The 17,798-nt window shown below is 40.8% G+C and overlaps 4 protein-coding genes and 1 non-coding gene across 8 annotated transcripts; 2 read left to right on the top strand and 3 right to left on the bottom strand.

The window, feature by feature from the left end:
• The first annotated feature begins 14 nt into the window (after positions 1-14).
• Trnai-uau (transfer RNA isoleucine (anticodon UAU)) lies at positions 15-107 on the top strand. Its single transcript is given in 2 exon segments — positions 15-52; positions 72-107. It is a non-coding gene; the product is annotated as a tRNA-Ile (tRNA).
• Positions 108-842: 735 nt separating this feature from the next.
• On the top strand, positions 843-2,599 carry LOC132913203 (IQ domain-containing protein K-like). Its single transcript, XM_060971293.1, has 3 exons — positions 843-2,132; positions 2,231-2,367; positions 2,441-2,599. Exons 1-3 carry the CDS (start codon positions 1,866-1,868, stop codon positions 2,580-2,582), a joined length of 546 nt encoding a protein of 181 aa, XP_060827276.1. The 5' UTR covers positions 843-1,865; the 3' UTR covers positions 2,583-2,599.
• Positions 2,600-2,954: 355 nt separating this feature from the next.
• LOC132913202 (uncharacterized) lies at positions 2,955-3,750 on the bottom strand. Its single transcript, XM_060971291.1, has 2 exons — positions 3,481-3,750; positions 2,955-3,402 (listed from the first exon to the last, which is right to left on the bottom strand). Exons 1-2 carry the CDS (start codon positions 3,667-3,669, stop codon positions 3,016-3,018), a joined length of 576 nt encoding a protein of 191 aa, XP_060827274.1. The 5' UTR covers positions 3,670-3,750; the 3' UTR covers positions 2,955-3,015.
• A 1,548-nt stretch (positions 3,751-5,298) lies between these two features.
• On the bottom strand, positions 5,299-12,212 carry LOC132913201 (uncharacterized). Of its 4 annotated transcripts, XM_060971287.1 has the most exons (9): positions 12,185-12,212; positions 11,198-11,592; positions 10,116-10,323; positions 9,850-10,020; positions 8,417-9,658; positions 7,328-8,014; positions 6,814-6,985; positions 6,285-6,642; positions 5,299-6,016 (listed from the first exon to the last, which is right to left on the bottom strand). In XM_060971287.1, exons 3-9 carry the CDS (start codon positions 10,320-10,322, stop codon positions 5,656-5,658), a joined length of 3,198 nt encoding a protein of 1,065 aa, XP_060827270.1. In that variant the 5' UTR covers position 10,323; positions 11,198-11,592; positions 12,185-12,212; the 3' UTR covers positions 5,299-5,655. The 4 variants fall into 4 exon arrangements, with proteins under 4 accessions (XP_060827270.1, XP_060827272.1, XP_060827271.1 ...); XM_060971289.1 differs by lacking the exon at positions 12,185-12,212 and having other exon boundaries at positions 9,850-9,978; positions 11,198-11,967; XM_060971288.1 differs by lacking the exons at positions 11,198-11,592; positions 12,185-12,212 and adding an exon at positions 10,695-11,064.
• A 2,875-nt stretch (positions 12,213-15,087) lies between these two features.
• Positions 15,088-15,719, bottom strand: LOC132913197 (cuticle protein 38-like). Its single transcript, XM_060971276.1, has one exon. It carries the CDS (start codon positions 15,589-15,591, stop codon positions 15,262-15,264), a length of 330 nt encoding a protein of 109 aa, XP_060827259.1. The 5' UTR covers positions 15,592-15,719; the 3' UTR covers positions 15,088-15,261.
• Between the last annotated feature and the right edge of the window lie 2,079 nt (positions 15,720-17,798).

Genomic DNA, 17,798 nt, shown 5'->3' with positions numbered 1-17,798 from the left:
AAATATTTTCAATCGCTCCAGTGGCGCAATTGGTTAGCGCACGGTACTTATAAGACAGTGAATCGTGAGCAATGCCGGGGTTGTGAGTTCGAGCCTCACCTGGAGCAGTTTTTTTTTATTTCTAAATTATCCTTTCTTTCATAAATTCATTGCGCATCGTTAATTATTACGATTATACGAACATGTTTTCGACAAAATTAAATACATAAGCGTAAGTTTACGAGTAAGTACATCGTATTATAATGAAAATAAAATTAAAGAGAGTAGATTATTTACAAGTTTTACTTACATTTATTAGTCTGATTTTGTTTTATGAATATCGAGTTGGCAAGTACCACGCGTCTAATTCTGAACAAAGTTTCAAGCCAAATACAAATAATGCGGTGGATGCTAATATGCTTCTAACAAACGAATCGTTTTTTAAAGCATGAACGATACAGGAAAGGGAACAAGTACAGACGTCTTCGAAGTAACCCGAACCTTTATTCAACAAATAATAATCTACGGCGCTTTGCCTTTCTTCGAGTTTACGTCTTATACTTTCTATAGAAATAATTATTAATTGCTTTAACATTTAACATCGATAAGGAAAGTGGATAACAAAATATACTTGCTTCGCGATATACGCCGAGGGCAATGGGGATCGCATTCATCTCGAATTACTTTCTCATCGATAGTATCGTATTTTTCACGTTCTAATTTTTCAAGTTCTAGTTTTTCACGTTCTAATTTTTCAAGTTCTAGCTTTTCACGTTCTAATTTCTCATGTTCTAATTTTTCGCGTTCTCGTCGTTCACGCTCTAGCCTTCCGCGTTCCGAAAGTCTGGCTGCTGAATCTTCTTCTTCTATGTCTTTAATAGGTTTTCTTACAATCACCTTATCCTCTCCTACGTTACGTAATGATCATATCATTTAAATGTGTGTTTTGTATTTAATTAATACTTTCCTGAAATGTTTTTAATCTAATACATCTTACAACTAAAGATCATAAGTAAGAAACACGATAAGTCACGTTTCTCGTCTTTCACAGAATATCATTTTTAAGATTCAATATATTGTCGATCAATTTTATATAAAAATTACATTTCCATTTAATTTTGGGACACTAATATAAGAACTAAATTAATATTATTCGTTTCTTCTAAAGCGTTGTGAATGTATAATCTTTGTATTTCTAAAATAATCCATTAGGTTATTTCCTTTCTCAATTATTCCGTATTAAAATAGTTTTTTCTTAATTACCAAATGACATTAATTAGAAAATTAATAAGAATCGACTTATCATATTCGTACTGCGTAGTCTTCAGTTATGTACCTTTAACAGCCCACTGTGTTGCAGACTCTCTTTTGACTTTTGTGATAAAAACTTTCGAAGTATCCTCTTTCGTGATGTCTGTTACTATATCTGTGCCCTTTCCATCTGCCTCTCTCTTATAACGACGACCTACATCTTCAAATTCTACGTCTTTTTTCAAATCTGCTTCCTTTGAAGGAAAATATTTCTTCGAAAGCCATGGGGCTTCGGCGACTGAAAGCTTCGTCAATTATTTTGGAGCAGTAAGATAAGCAAAAATATTTTAAACAAAGGGTAACATATATGAGTTATACTTGTTTTTTTCAAAGCAGCCTTCACCACGGGACACTGTGGCTCGCATATGGGCATTTAGATTAATTTAAAAAATGATTTTAAAGACTATAGCAGATAGCCAAAATTTCCATAATCGGACTTTCGATCGAGAAATCGATCTTGTGACAGTTTGCTACCGCGTCATTAATGTTTAACAAATGATTTTCGTGTATTCAATTATCCTATAGCTTCTTTTCTGGTTTGCAACATTCAATGGCCGAACAGGAAAGTATCTTTAATGAAAATGTGTTCGACGTCGCCAAAAGGAAATTGCATTCGTGAAGTGAATAGAATATTGGAAGCATCAAGTTTGGTTACTTGCGCGATATCAAGTACTTCGAGTTGTTGTGGTAAAGATCTTAAGGAAGAGGAGGAAGTAAAAAGTATCATCCAGGAAGAGGATGATATATCGCCTTCGAATTATCTTGATAAAAATATTTTTGGTTTGTTAATATCTGCATTGGAAGAAACACTTATCGAAGCATCTGAACAGAACGTTCTTTGGGTACTGTAGAATTCTCGATTCGATCTAACGTTGATTTAAAGTCGAAATTTAAACAGCTCTTATGACCACGCCTACAAGAAATCGATAAATTATCATAGGTCCAGAAATGTCGTTTTAACGGTCTCGATTATATCGCGGAATTTTTATGGAATCGGAATCCACGTCGTCCGAAAATATATACACCGCCTTTAAATGTATTTGATATACCGCTATTTAAAGAATATTTACGTTCACAGTAAGTGGAAGAAATTGGCATTTATATGGAAAAATTGATAATTTTATGTATTTTTCATTAATTTTATCTTCAGTCCTAGACCTTATTATCCAAAATCGTGGTTATGGTCTGAAGATGAAGCGGCGTTGCACATACAAAAATATGTTCGCGGTTGGCTGGTGAGAAAACGTGCGAATGTTCAAGAAATGAGGAAATTTTGGAAGGTTGATAATTAAAACAGGAAGGTGGTTCTTCCTATGTTGTTCTGCATTATTTATTCTAATATTATATTACAATTATATTGATTATTCTATATATTATCCGTAGGATATTGCGGTTAAAAGTCTCTTTGGCAAAAAGGAGATTTATTCTGTACAGTTTCAAAGACCTTTAGGTATGTTTTATTACAGATTTGCAGTGATAATGATATTAATTGATTTAATTTGCTTGCAGATAACAAACAAGACGATACAAAGCATGAAATAATCGATGAAGATTTTATTCATTGTGAAAAATATCGGTCGTCAACTGTGCACACATATAATTCAATGAGAATATTAAATGAAAAACGCATGTTTTAAATTTAAGATCGTATGAAGAAATTCCAATTAAAAAATACTTAATCTTTATTATTAAATTACAAGATACAATGCACATATTGAATCATATTCATGACGCATCCTTCTGCTTAATATTGTCGTATAAACTAGGACTTACTGGGTTTCCTAATCCCACTTTTATTTCAACCGTAGGAGTTTCATTTTCTTCGGCAACTCTATAACTTTTAATGCCTAAAGTACTATATACAAGTTTTAGTTTCAAATCAGGATTTCCTTGCTTCTCTATTAACATCTTTTTCAAAAGAGGGGGAAAGTCAGTTGTTTGTGGCATGATTCTTAGCTCCTGTACTTTAGTTTCATTTGTATATTTTGTCTCTTGATCCTTGGGAATCAACACATAATCTGGTTTATAGGTTGCTCCATCCATCTGTACTAGTATAGGAGATTTTTGACCTCTGAAAACTTTTTCTACCAATACCATCACTTTCCGTGGATCCTAAACGATGTAAGTCTATTTTTAATAACCTGTCTATATCATTACATTGACAAACATAATAATACAAAAAAAATGTACATGTATATGTTTTGAAGTATCTGGTAACCCAACAACTTTCAGTATCCTCATGTAAGATGCTTCAGGATATCTTTGTTGAGCACTTCGTATTACGATTCGACCTACGCCATGGTTCTTTAAATTTCCTAATATCTCCCATAGTGGTTTGCCCTTAAAGGTATGTGTCCGACCAATATATTTTATCACCATGGTTGTTTTGACTAATTTCTCCTTCAGAGAGATGAGGTTAGGTTTCTGTCTCTGTGTTCCATCGGTCAATGTTACACCACGTAGCGGTAAGTTTAGGAATTACATTCAATTTTATTACCGAAGTTGATGAAATCAATACATATAAAAAGATTTGTTTTCACAATTTTTCTTGAATTTTTCACTGCAGTACATATGTCATGAAAATAGTATTAATCACAAAATATTGTCAAAACATAGTCTAAAACTACTGCCACGAAACTTTGAATGTAATTTCACTTTAATCGTCGAAATTTACAATATTGTAAATATGCAATAACGATCTAAAACTTATTCAATTATTGATTGTTATAATGAAAAAATCATTTTTCGAGATATTAACGAAGAAATTATTTTGAGGAGTAAGATAATTTAGATTTAGATTTAAAAATTATAATACATAATTTAAATTTTCTATTAAAAATGTAAGTATATTGCTAAAAATGCATTTTAATTAATTCTATTCGGCCAAATTAAATTAGCGCGCGTAGATATACATATTTAAATGTTCATGTATAAATGTATACAACATAAGATATGTATATTTGCAGAAGCCAAATATACGTATATAAATGAAATGAGAATATTTCGTGGAGCGAGTGTATTATTACAATTTATTTTAAATGTTTGTTTGTTTAATGGAATGAGTTGTAAGAATGTGAAGTAGAATGGAGTAGTATGATAAAGCGTTAAATATGATTACATACAGGGTGCGCCGTTAGAATCCGGACAAAAGAAGTTTTGTGCAGAAAGTTGTTTATTTAAGTCAATACACAAAAACACATGAAAATGTTGTTATATCTCATTTAAAGGGTCCTTGCTGAGAACTTTTATTCTATGTAACCACCCTCTGCCTCTATGACCTGCTCTATTCTTGCTCTAAAGCGCGAGCACGCTGACTTCAACTGGTCGCGTTTAATTGTCGCGAATTCTGACTCGATAGCAGCTCGTAGGGAGTTGACGTTGGGGTGCCTGCATTTATTAGTTTGTCTCTCGATAACGCCCCACACGTAATAGTCCAATGGGTTTAGGTCGGGACTGTTAGGAGGCCAGAAATCTTTCGACCAAAACATGTCCACATTGTCAGAGAGCCAATTTTGAACAAGATGACTTGTGTGAGCAGGTGCGCCATCTTGTTGAAATAAATACGGCCTTCCAGAAGCCGTAATTTCCATCCACGGCTTTATTACTGTCTTCAGGACCTCCAAATAAACCTCCTTTGTGATTCTTTCGCCTTTTTGGAAGAAGTGCGGAGGCATGACGTCGCCCTCACTTGAGACAACGCTCAAAACGTGAACACTTGCTGGAAATTTGGTTTTGCCCACAACAAAATTAAATTACCGTCGATCTTGGGTAGCTAAAGAATTTTATAATTTCGACCGGCGTTCTCCCGGCGCGAAGACTTTCTATAATCGCCGCTCTTCTATCGTATTCCGGGTTTTGCTTAACGAGTTCTGTCATTTTGAGGTTATAGAAGACTTATTGACATATTTAACTAACTTCAGAGTCAATCAGCACAAACATCTGAATTCTAATATGGTGGGAACTACAAATTGAATTCTGTCCGAATTCTAACGGCGCACCCTGTAGTATTTATTAGAGTTGCGTAACAAAGAAATTGCAAATAAAATGCAATACTAAACGATCCGAACGTACTTCGAATCACGTTCAACGAAAAGAATGAATATTATTACATCTGACGCAAGACTATCGATTAATACAAAAGAATAATTAAAATTAATTTACTTAACGATCTACACATTCTTATAATACATTATAAATATTATATATTATAAAATCCTCTAGTCTCTGTGTTATAATCGATGAACAACGATGTCGTATTATTATTGGGATCTAGAGCTTAAATGAGAATGAAATAAAACGAAAATCGAATTAAGCAATATAAATAATCATAGCGTCGAGGTAGCGAATGATTTCTATCGTGATACATTAATAACGATTGATAATTTGTTGAATCCAATCGAGATAATAGGAAACTCGAGAATATACTCCAGGAACGCCAGGTTGTCCACAGCCAATTCCCCACGATACGATCCCTGCCAATTGCCAACGACCATTCCGTTCACAAACCATTGGTCCACCACCATCACCTTTGCAAGCATCTTTTCCTTCTTCTCCACCAGCGCAAATAAATCCGGAATGCAAGTTAAAACTTGGACCTAATCTCGTTCGTCGCATTTGCTGTTCGCAGACCGGGTTGCTCACCACAGGCACGTCGACTTCTTTCAAGATGTTTTGGTATTTTCCGAAATCGCCAAAAGCGTCTTTGCCCCAACCGGTTGTCCAGCACCTGTTTCATGACGATAAGTTAGCGAAAAGAAATCGTACAGATGCATTTGAGAAAGGGGGAAATTATAATACAGAGGTCGATTATAAATAGAGAGATATTTCTGAATTTGTAAATTCAACTAATTGTACTAATTGTCGAAAGTTTTATACCTATATCTCTTTATAGTATAAAATAAGATACGTTTCTTGTACTCCGAAGCACCGCGAACATAGAACAGATTATGCTTATTTTATACGTAATTAATAAATTATCGCTAGCAAGCACCTACCTGCTTCTGGTGAAATCGTCACGTTTGTCCGGCAAACAAGCAGGACTAATGTGTGGATTCTTCTGAAAATCTACATCGTGATCGATCCTTAGTATCGCGATGTCATTGTAAAGAGTACCAGCATAGAATTCGGGATGTACGTGGACATTGGCGACATCACGTTCTATGTAAGGATAGAATTCAACGTCGTGGTTTACGTCCCATTCTCCTAATCGAACGCGAAGATCTCGTGCCGCATAGGTTTTAACGCAATGCGCTGCTGTGAGAATGTGTCGAGGAGAAACGAGAGTACCACCACATACGTACACGCTTTCCGTTGGATCTTTTTTTAGTATTGCCACTTGCCAAGGATATTCACCTGTCGAAATGGATTAAATTCTCTTATTGGTTTCGCGCGACAAACGAAGAAACGTCGAGTCAAAGAGTATAAAAATCGGGAAATCGACAGAAACGGAGTTAGCACGCTTTTTTCATGTCATTCTCGAACGCAAGGATCGAAAGAGCAACGAAATAGACGTTAGTTTCTTACCGAATTCAGAGTCACCATCGACGTAAGAGGGTGTCTTGATTCTTCCATTTATTCCTTGAGTATATCTGATTCCACATTGACCTGGTCGTGGCTTCCTTGACGGTTGTCTTTGTGAACAACAAACGTAGCCAGGGCCGCAAGCTCGAGAGGAACTGATGCTTAGATATTGTCTCTGTCGAAAAATCATGAGTTCATATAAATTCATTATCCGATCTTCGTCACACCAATTGAGAGTCAACCCATTGATATACTAATTTTTTCTCCATCAAAGTTACTATTTTTCGACGATCTTTCCTTAAGTCTACGGTACTTACTTAGGATTTCGTTCATTGTGAAATTCCGAACTTTAGAAAGAACGACGATTAACAATCAATGTGCATTGTGCGTGTAATGGGTTAATCACAATTGAATCGTACTTATTAAGGTGGCAATTGTACCGTACAGTACCTGCACGCACAGTTCTTTCCCCATCTTCATTAACATTCGACAGCAATCGGTACACGCCGATACTTACCTCCGTTATATCTTCTGGTAATTGGAAATCGCGCGTTGATTCTACGTCACGCTTTCTTCTGTTCGGAAACGAAACTTTCCCAGCGGTTCTTTCTTTCGGAACCGTTCGTCCATTCGCATCAACAGCGTCCGTTTTACCATTGCTACGCGCGTTACTACGATAATAGTCGTCGTAATCATAATCGTAATCGTCATCGCCGTCTCGATAGTAATCGGAATATTCGTGGCTATAGTGAGGTTCATGGTGACCCGCGTAATGATGGGAAGGATAGTGAGGTTTTACGTAATACGGTTTCTCGTGAAGCACGATAGGCTTGGAAGGATAGTAATGCGGCGCATAGTTGGGCCCGTAATTTTCGAACAGCGTTTGCTTCTTGTGAGCGAGCAGATGACCGAGTTTCTGCACGATATTTCGATTAGGCGTTACGTGAAAATTTACAAACGGTTTTACCACTTTCTCGCCGTACTCGTCTTTGGTGAATTGTACAGCTAGCAGAGGATTCACGGAAACCAGGCCTAAATTTATGCCTTGATCGGCGGAACCGTACCCTGCGTACGGATTTACCAGGACATTACCACCGTAAGGATTGATCGGGTACGAGCCACCGGTTTGCGGCAGACCGAAACTGATCCCCCAGGTCGGCTTGAGGTTTAATTTCGAAGAGTCCAGATCGCTAGCATCGATTCTCTGCAACCAGAGAGTCGAACAGTCATGCGAATAGAGACCGAGTTTCCGTATTTTCATATTTCTAATATTTTTGATAGTTGATTTCGTTCGAAATTGCGACGATAAAAACTCGGCATCTGTTTTATTCGAAACGAAACGAAACGACGACGACAATATGTACGATTATAACGCGACTATTTCTACGACACTGTTTTTCATAAGTATAAATCCACCTTCGAATTTTCAGGATAACACTCGACAAGGTCTGATATTAGTATCTGAATCGTTAACGCGCTTAAGGACGCTAAGACTTATTGATTTAACAAAGACTGAAATTGTTTATAAATTTTAGGTGGTTTTTATACCTACGAGTTGCAGTGTACTTACGATCTAGAAAAAATAACGAGATTCGAACACCCTTACCCCTTCTCCGCTCGACTTCTTTCTGCCTTCGATGCTTTCGTCGCTAGCTGCCTCCCTCTTGTTCCTTACGCTCTCTTGCGCCTGCTTTGGTTGTTCCTCTTCGGCAGAAATTCGGAAAGCACTCGAATCGACTTCACCATTCTTCGCTATTTGCACGATCGCAGATGTTTCGTTTGCGTTCTTTTCCGCCGTTGCTATCGCCTCAGCTTCGATATTCTTGTTCAAATTACGGGGATCAATGGGCAGGAACAAGTCGTCCTTACGTCCTGCGTGCTCGCTCGGACATTGGTCGTACGGAACGCAAACGCAGTCTCCAGAATATCCCGTGGAAAAGTCGTTTCTAAAGTCATTACTGTTGCTATTTCCATAATTGAAGCTGTTGGTCGATCCAGCAGCGATATAATCGTTAGAGGAGGAATGAACGGCGTTGGAAGAAACGTAATTTCCCGCGGTGAAGTATTTGCCAGGTTTGTAGCCTTCTGCTTTACCGTAGGTGAAGTCTCGCGTTGGTTTCTCATAGACGGGATACTTGTCCGCGTAGCTACTCACCGACGAAGAACCGAATGCATTTGCATCGTTACTCGATCCTTTCACTTTGAACGCCTTTTTATAGTCATCCAGATCTTGGAAATTACCACCAAGAGCTCCAGAGTTAGGAATATCGTAAGATGTTCCTATATTTCCATAACTGGACCCGTAACTGAGAGACGCGGAACCTTGGCTAATCGGATTCGCGCCAAATGTTGGTCCACCAGCTATTGTCGCGCCAGCGGCGCCATCAGAGTGGTGGTAATGATGGTGGACGTGTTGTTGAACCGCGTCGGAACCGATAGATGGTCTCAACGCTATTTGTTTCTTGTCGATGAACTGACCGTTGCTCTCGAAGTCGAAACCTTCGTTTAGAGATCCCGCTTCGTAGACCGGTTTCGAGGAGAATGACGAAAGGCCGGGCTTTTTGAACGCAGGATAAGAACCAATTAGACTGGGTGAAGGTCCGAACGACGGGGGATGTGGAGCCCCGCCGACTCCGTAGATTACTTCCGGTGGCGGTCCAGAGGAAATGAAACTGGATGATGGTGGTGGTCCTGGTCTCGTTGCTGGACTGTACGGTCGTTTTACTGGAATGGCTGGTAGAGGTCTTCCAACGGGTTTGATGGTCACGGGTTGGGCGTAGATTATGTCTTGAGGATATATTCCGCGATGAGGGGAATAATACGGGCGACGTCCCTCAACGTTTTCACACTGCGAGATATTAGTATTTTATTTATCCATTCTATACTTTTTATCGAAGAGAACGTCTTATGAAAGAAAATAGATCGCAAGTGACTTTCTTCTCGCAATTGTTTTATTTTTTTCTTTTTTTTTTTTTGCTTTAGATATACGTGATAAAGTAACTAAAAGATATTGAATCGATCAATGTACTTTGCACTCACGTTCATTAATCCGAGAGAACACAACTTGTCCCTGATGTACGTCCGAGCAATCGTCTCATTTCCCAATTGGAGGGCGTTCTTCACCTCTGGGTCTGCGTACAGTTGATCGAAACCTTCGATATTACGACCCTGTCGACTAGAGACAAGAATTTCATCGACCACCGATTCCACCTGTGATAGAAACAATTGGTTCGTTACTTGAAAAAATTAAGAAAATTTTAAATTAACAAAATTTCGCTGCAAATAAAATTCGTTACGCTATTTACCGATCGCTGCTCGGTAGGTGGATCGATGATTTCTATATTCGCGTTTGCATCTAAGACAGCTCTTTTATCTTGAGTGCCTCCTGTGCCTTGATTTTTCAATTCACTGACGTCTTCCGTTTGCCATGACCATTCAGGGTTGTTCACTGGTACTTGCGTTGCAAGATTATGCACCACTATCGTGAGTAACCAAACGAGCCGCAGCATCATTCTGAGGGAGGAAATCGATGGAAAATCATTATTGATTCGCGTTCAAGCGCAATCGCAGAGAGCGTTCGAATCGGAGAATCGCTTCGTGTCGAAAGTGTACTTTGTCTATCCCCAATTAGTTTTAGTTTGTGAGAGGAATTGTTTTTTTTTTAATTATTACTTATTAATAATAGAACTATCATAAACACTGTAAGCTTTATCTTTTTAAGTCTACCAAAAAAATTGTTCTTCGATGATTACACACTTTCTGAGCTGATTCTGTAAGAAAGATCTAATGCGCTAAAACTCGAGAGCAATTTCGTTGCTCGTAACGCAAAGCACGAAAGGATTAATATTAAAGGAGTAATATTAAAGTCGTGTCTAGTCACTTACCTCGAGTTTCTAGAAAAAGTATTCGGGCTTGTTGATCGCGATAATTAGACGGCGATTCGAATAGAAGAAAGTGCGACGGAAAGAGCGAGATGCCGGTGAGTCGTACGAAAGACTCGAACAATAGTGACGGTCGACCGACAAACCGACCAACGAAAGCGAGAGGATGTTGGGAGAAAGTCGCTAAACTGGTCTTTGCGCGATACTCTTATACATCTATATTAGCATGTGTCTTTCAAGTGGGCGTTCTTTCGAAAATTTCGACCGCGGTGAAAGTTGTTACGTAATACTTGCTCGATGTAAACAATTTGCTTCTCGTCCATTGAATATCGAACAGAATATCGAAGAAATTGATCGAGAAGTCGAGGATATTATTTTAAGTTGGATGAAAGTGCATTGAATTTTATAGAACTCGGGTATAAGAGAAAATGAAAGAAATAGAGAAAGTGGAGGCTATAAAAATGTTAAGAACCAAGAAAAGAAGAAATCTGATTAAACTTCCTTACCTTAGATGTTATCGTGTTTGTTGCGATTTAAATTTATTGTCACTAATCGAAGATCCTTACAACCGGTAGTCCGACAGGGAATGTCTGCGATGCGTCGAGTTTTGCTCTCTAACCAAACGCTTTCTCCATGAACGAGGTTACTCTGCGCGTTCACCGATGCCATTCGTATCTTATATAGACGTCCCTTTCGGAGATGCTGAGACCCAAGTAAAAGAAGTTACGGTGGGGTATGCTTGTGACTCATAGCAGCCGGACATCCGTTTCGGATAGGTTCCTCGAATTATATCGTACTCTTGCAACCAACGCTCGAACAAAATTCGCGCCACACGGTACAACGGTCGTTTGTTCTCTTACCGTTTAATTTCCAAGTTATAATTACGTTCTAAATGGATTTTCTATTAAAGGAAATATCGATGAATAGAAATTGGAATCGCGTATTTTGTGATATTTCCTCCTTGTAATTTTTTTGATATTATACAGGCATGATCCTGTGGGAATGGCTCGATATATCTGGAATCTGCGTCGACGAGAATTGAATCGATAATGAAGGAAAGGAATAACGAAAAGGAAAAAGAATAGGATGCGTAGATGCAAATTTATCGATCGATCGGGGTCGAGACACGGATGACGCGAGGTAGGCAGCATAGTTGCGTACAAATCTACGCAAGCACATTGAGTAACTTGGGATTTTCGTTAATAGACTTGCGTAATGTTGACCACCGCGCCTTCTCTTTTAAAAACGAGCCGACCTTAGATTTAAACATGGTCTTCTTCGGTCAATTATCGAGAAACAATTCGAACAAAGGATTATACGTTTTTTGATGCTTGAAAAACGGATTAAACCGCGATTCGAGCTATTCTGATTTAGTAAATCGTCGAAGGAAGACGATAAATGATCGCGCTCACGCTGTTACGACGTCGAAAGGTTCTACTATCAAATGGCAGAATTTGATTCGAGTTTTAGTTTATAAACTCAACGCGTATTACGATTTGGTGAAAAAGCACGGAATACGTTGCGGTTATAAGAAAGTCGATGGTTTCTCTTCTATTCGGCGACGATGGGAAAGTGAACGAACCATTGGTCCAGCTGCAGAGCTGTTTCGCGTTTTGATGCTTCGACTTTTTAATACGTCTGTGATGCTAACATTTTTCAAGCCCATAGTTACGTTCGTACGCCTCCACAACGACCATTTTCGTAGCAGGTTGTTCCATATCGCGCCTTCGAGATCCGGGAGAAAGCGTTCCTTGCTCTACCCGGGTCCCATCATCGATTTGGTAAATATCGATCGATGAAAAAAATTGCTCGCCGTTGTTTCGTTAGAATTTTCCTCGTTTCAACGATGATAGGTAAAGTCAAAACGGTGAAACGTCGAGTACGGATACGGCACTGTGCGGCATCGAGCTGCGTTCAGTTACGCAATCCGGATTTTCCACCCTCTGTCGTAACCCCGTGGGTTTTACGCGTGCCGTCGACTGCAGTGAAATCGCCATTGAATTACGTTCTTTCCGAAAGTTTCTGGGAAAACGAAGGAATCGAGGGAACGTTGCAATTATCGTAGTTTATTTACACCGAGAGCAACCGGTAATAAGCGAGTAAAGATTACGAATTATGGATTACGTATGACGGTCAGAGCGTATTGTCATTCCTTGTGCATCGTCTTCGTGTCACGGTGGAAAGAGTTTGTTTGGCGCAGTGAAAGCGGCTTCTATTTTCACTTTCGATTTCGATTCACGTTTAAGGAAGCGAAGGAAGGGTACAGATACTCGGACAAAGTTTCGATTTTATGAACTGATGTGTATTTGAAACGAATTAATGTTACGTGATTCGAGTGAATTTATCGATGCACGATACATGGAGAGGAGATGACTGGTGAGAAGGGAAGCCGTTTTCTGCATGTTGGTACGTTAGGGGATGCGTTACCGCCTGAATCCCAGAACGAACGATGATTCACGATTCACAAAGTCAGTAGATAATGCGATATCCGTGCTGTTCGATCGAGTAAGTGGAAGGTGCTGCTGCTAGTTCGAGCGGCGCCAGTGCTGGCAACGCGTAAGCGTACGCAGACACCTGGAAAGAAATCAAAGTTATCTTGAGCGTGTGAGAGATACCTGATCAGCCGCTCGGTCGAACATGGAGTCTTACAGACCTGTAGAGGCGAGAGAATGGGGGCCGCAGCTACGGAGGTCGCTAGAGGTGCTACCAGATGCGATAGTTTCGCCGTCGAGGCTGGTGTTTTTATCTCGGTTATCGTAGTGAGAGCCTTTGCGGATGCGGGAGACCTTGCCGCAGCCAATGCCGAAGGTGACGAAGCTAGAGCCGGTGCTAGAGCCGGTGCTGGAGCCGGTGTAGGGGTTGGTAGGGAGATAGAGTCGGCGGAGGTTTCCTGTTTGGCTGTCGACGGAGATGTTGGAGCGGCGTTAGCCGCGGCGACCGCGACAGCTAGAACAATCTATAAAAACGAGAGACGATTCTTTTCCGATGGATCAAGACGGTTATGATTCGGTCAGTTTTTTTGTTTCTTAAGAAAATATTAATATTACGAGGCTCGGAAAGCTTTACTCACGAATTTAAACATGACGAGTCCGAGCTTTCTGTACACACGCTTCGAGATGCTGGTTTATTTCTGGTCGAGGATCGACTCGAACCTCTCGTACTTATAGAGATCTTGGAGGTGCTGTAAAAAGGAAACCCGTCCCTGTCCGCGAGTAGGGAACGCAAGTCCCTACGCATCTTTGCATTCCGCTTCGACTTTAGGGGCGGGACTTATTCTGTAACATGGCTTCACCTTGAACCTGCATGAAAAATCTTAGGGAACATTTCCACTACTGGCTCGATACCCGGTGGTTCACCGAATAAGCGAAACTATCTTCTCGCATATTCTCGAACAGAATTTCAAAAATGTATATAAATGAAATCCATCGAAATCGAAATACAGCCGTTGGAATGACGTAAAACTTTTTGTTATACTTAATTTATGTATATAGATTAGCACGTTAAAATCGAACGGTGACGTGTATCGCGTATCGTCTAATTTTGCACCAAAGAAATCTTCCACAAAGAGCGACGAAGGAAGAATAACAACATTGTCAAGGAATAATAGTCGGAACGTAAGCTCGGGGATAATGAATATCGTCGTGTTTATATCACAGCGAGCACACCAGTTGTATACCGGATTGGTTGACACAAGCGGGCGAAAGCCCCTGTGATGTAATACATGGTCGTCGAGATGCCATGAAAATGCTCTTCCACTATTATCCATTTGATAATACAAATCGATGCATTGAATTTGTTGCTTCTATATCAGGTTTGTTAATTAAACAGCGTGTTTTTAACAAACAGGACAACAAGGTAACAAGGCGTATCCTTTTAACCATTTTATTGAAATTCTTGGAGAAGAAGGACAATATAGATATAAATTTTCGCGTAAAACATTGTAACGATCGCCTTAGGCGAAGAAGGGATAAGGGCGTGCCTGCTTGGACGACAAAAATCGAGTTTGTGATTGTAACCGGTTCGCAGGTCGATCTGGGTACTTTGCTCGTCCTTAAACTCGAGGCCAAGCAAATTTCCTACCGAGGAAATTTCTCTCATATCGACGACACTCGCTCCTCCTATACTTTCCGTCTTTTTATTTGAATTCGTTCTAATTCTTAACTTGTTCTAAAATTTATCAATTTGCGAAATAAATTTGTCGATTGCGACGATTTTTAAATCCAATGTCGAACTCGTAGAATCGTAGATGTGGAAAATGGCCGTGGTTAAACGCGACGAACAGAACAGTTTCACGAAAGTAGCTGTATAAGACAGAGAAGGATACGAGCTACTAGTAGGAACTAGGAGACGAGTCATTTGACGGAACAATGACGAAGGAAAGAAAGAGACACGAGTGTTTGAATTGAAAATTAGCAAAAATTTATTGACGATAATTAGCCGACAGCGTCGATCTTCGAGTCATGTCCGATGCCGGATGGAACGATCTCGTTATCGACGTGATCGGAGAGAGCACGGTCGACTAGAGCGGCTGGAGATGTGGACCCGTCGTTTGATCGTGGTATAGCGTGGTTCAGTATGCGGCGACGACCGGAGCGTGAGCGAGGACGGTTGCGGCTGGCGCAGCAGCGACGATGGGTGCGGCGGTCTTGACGACGGCGGCGGTGGCTACGGGAGCAGCGTAGTAAGGAGATGCGGCGACTACCGGGCTCTTGACGGAGACTTTGTAGGTGTTGGCGTAGCTGGTGGCAACGGGCACTGTGTGGGCGACAGCGAGTGGTGCGGCGGCGACGAGCGGCGCGGGATGAATCGCCGGTGCAGCCAGGAAACCTGGTGCAGGTTCCGGTGCTGGAGCGGCCAAGACACAGGCGAAGAGAGCGAAAAGAGCGACGAATTTGTACATGGTTGCGAAGGTAGTTGTGTCGTTGCTCGATCAAGAGACTTGGAGAAGCTTCGTGCTATAACAGCTGAGATCGCTGAGAGCAGAATGATGCTTGACAAGTCGAGTTGCTGCCCTTTTATTCCTCCGAGTTGACCTCTCCCACCAAGAACGGGTGTTTCGATCATGCACTTACACACAATACCCACTCCAGTCGATTCGACTAGTCCTGAACGAGATTATCCTACCACTCTTCCCACTACCTTCGTTACTAGACAGATTCAGGGTCCTTTCGTTTCGGCTCGCACTCCATGTGGGGAAAACACTGTCAAGGACTGGGCATCCTGATCTGGATCCGCGTGCAACGTACTCCAAAGACCCCGTATTTTTTTTCGCGTTTTCGTTATGGACGAATACCATCGACCTTATGCCGATCGACACCTCCTCTTCCTTATCGTTTGCTCGATGAGCGTATCGCATGTACCTATGTCCAAGTTCTAATCGAACAGATTCGAACGAGTTCACCATGTACGAAAAGCAGTGACTGTATCCGCCGATTATAGGATCCATCGACCATATCTATAACGAGCAAACACCCTTCGTATTTCGAGATAATTTCAGTTAGTTAACCGACCGTTCGCTAATTAATATACGCGAATCCCATCCCGTAATCCGGTCTCTATTTCCACGCTAACGTAACCCACCTGTACCGATCGAAGTTAACACCGATGCCGATTACGTTATACAGGCGTGTTTACTTGGAACAGCAACGCGATTGCGTAACAATTGGTAAGCCGTGCTTTAACGCCCACTCCGCGAGCTACCGAAACGCGTCGCGACGCAGTCCGACGTGCGTCGCGTCGTTTAGAAGGCCTCTTACACCAGGCTAGAGACAAAAGAAGCGGGGATGTTGTGACACCGTTTTGCGAAACCGAACGACCAACTCGATTCCACAAAATCCATGCATGTGTTCTCGTAATTCGCCTGGCGTTTGCTTCTTTCCGGAACCAGTTCACCTCATCTAAATCTTTGCTTCCTTTTCCTCTCTCTCTCTCTCTCCCCTCTCCTTCGCTCTCATCAATCTTTCTCATTTGTCAACGACTGTCCGCCGACCGCGTATTTCATAGCAAGGTCGCGTTTCGTAAACGTCTCTTTACTCCAGTGAACGCCATCCGACAAAGTTCGTCCTCCACGAGCTTACGCTTTTTTTTCATCTTTGATACTTGTTTCGACCTTCGCCGACCGCGCTCGTCCATTAAGTTTTGGTTGGTGTAGAGAACGGTCGATCGTCGGAGGTCGAATCGGTATAAGAAATGGTCCGATACGAGATCGCCGATAGCCGTGAGCCTAGCAACGCCCAAATCCGGAAGGCCTTGGCCTCCCGACAGATATCGTGCAAAGACTTTCGGATTACGGCACCAGACAGGATTTTCGAGACTCTCGATTGGCGTCGTTAAAAGTTAACCAGTTCTTGCAGATGGGGGATGCTTCGCTATAAAAGTGACCGTCGTCCTCGACGTTCGAATCACTCGAGGTTTATAGCGATCGCGGATAATGTAGCGTTTCGCGCCAGTATCGTACTTTCGCGACTTTGTTTCTTGATTATCGTTTGATCGAAATAAGCCGGTGATCCACCATTGCACCGCCTCTGACGTTTATCGTCGTCTGAAATTGCCATAAGTACGCGTTCGTTACGACTATCGTCTATCGTTCTATATAGATTCTAGAGTTACACCGCGTTAAGTCAAATCCTGGTCACCTCGACAAACAAATTTCCAAGAATCGATAGTAACAGTCTATTTTCATCTGCTTTGATTATATTTGCACGCTCGTAACCTGTGTTTGTCATCACATGTTCGATACAAATACTTACGGTTACATATTAGATTCATGACTGATACGATTTTGCTGGCAAATTAGCACCTGTATAACACAGCGGTTACGTGCATAAAAAGAACGCCGTATTATATGAGATCGCGTTATGACCGGACTGGATTACTGAGAGCAAGGGACAGAAATAGGTTTTGAAAACTAAACGAAACTACTGTTCTGGGTAATTATACAGTTCCGTGGCATTTTCTCTTATGAAATTAACATCTTGAAAATATTTTCTAAGTAAATATTTTGTAGCTTTCGCGTATACTTTTTAGGTTTGTTTCAAATTTCACCAACTCGATTACGACGGACGAGTTTAATGTTGGCGAAATTTCAAAGTGTCCCCCTCCAATCCG

This window comes from Bombus pascuorum, chromosome 13 (genome assembly GCF_905332965.1).
Source record: "Bombus pascuorum chromosome 13, iyBomPasc1.1, whole genome shotgun sequence".
In the NCBI taxonomy this organism is placed as follows: Eukaryota; Metazoa; Arthropoda; class Insecta; order Hymenoptera; family Apidae; genus Bombus; species Bombus pascuorum.
Note: the sequence above shows the minus strand (reverse complement) of the source record. Positions and strands in the feature narration are given on the sequence as shown.

Coding starts and splice junctions, on each gene's coding strand:
- LOC132913201 (XM_060971287.1), bottom strand. CDS start 10,322: ATGATGCTGCGGCTCGTTTGGTTACTCACGATAGTGGTGCATAATCTT. Junction 9,659..9,849: donor GTTCTCTCGGATTAATGAAC/GTGAGTGCAAAG, acceptor AATATCTCGCAG/TGTGAAAACGTTGAGGGACG. Junction 6,643..6,813: donor CGATGGTGACTCTGAATTCG/GTAAGAAACTAA, acceptor CCATTTCGACAG/GTGAATATCCTTGGCAAGTG.
- LOC132913197 (XM_060971276.1), bottom strand. CDS start 15,591: ATGTACAAATTCGTCGCTCTTTTCGCTCTCTTCGCCTGTGTCTTGGCC.
- LOC132913202 (XM_060971291.1), bottom strand. CDS start 3,669: ATGGTGATAAAATATATTGGTCGGACACATACCTTTAAGGGCAAACCA. Junction 3,403..3,480: donor ATACTTCAAAACATATACAT/GTACATTTTTTT, acceptor TACATCGTTTAG/GATCCACGGAAAGTGATGGT.
- LOC132913203 (XM_060971293.1), top strand. CDS start 1,866: ATGAAAATGTGTTCGACGTCGCCAAAAGGAAATTGCATTCGTGAAGTG. Junction 2,133..2,230: donor CTGAACAGAACGTTCTTTGG/GTACTGTAGAAT, acceptor AAATTATCATAG/GTCCAGAAATGTCGTTTTAA. Junction 2,368..2,440: donor AAAGAATATTTACGTTCACA/GTAAGTGGAAGA, acceptor TTTTATCTTCAG/TCCTAGACCTTATTATCCAA.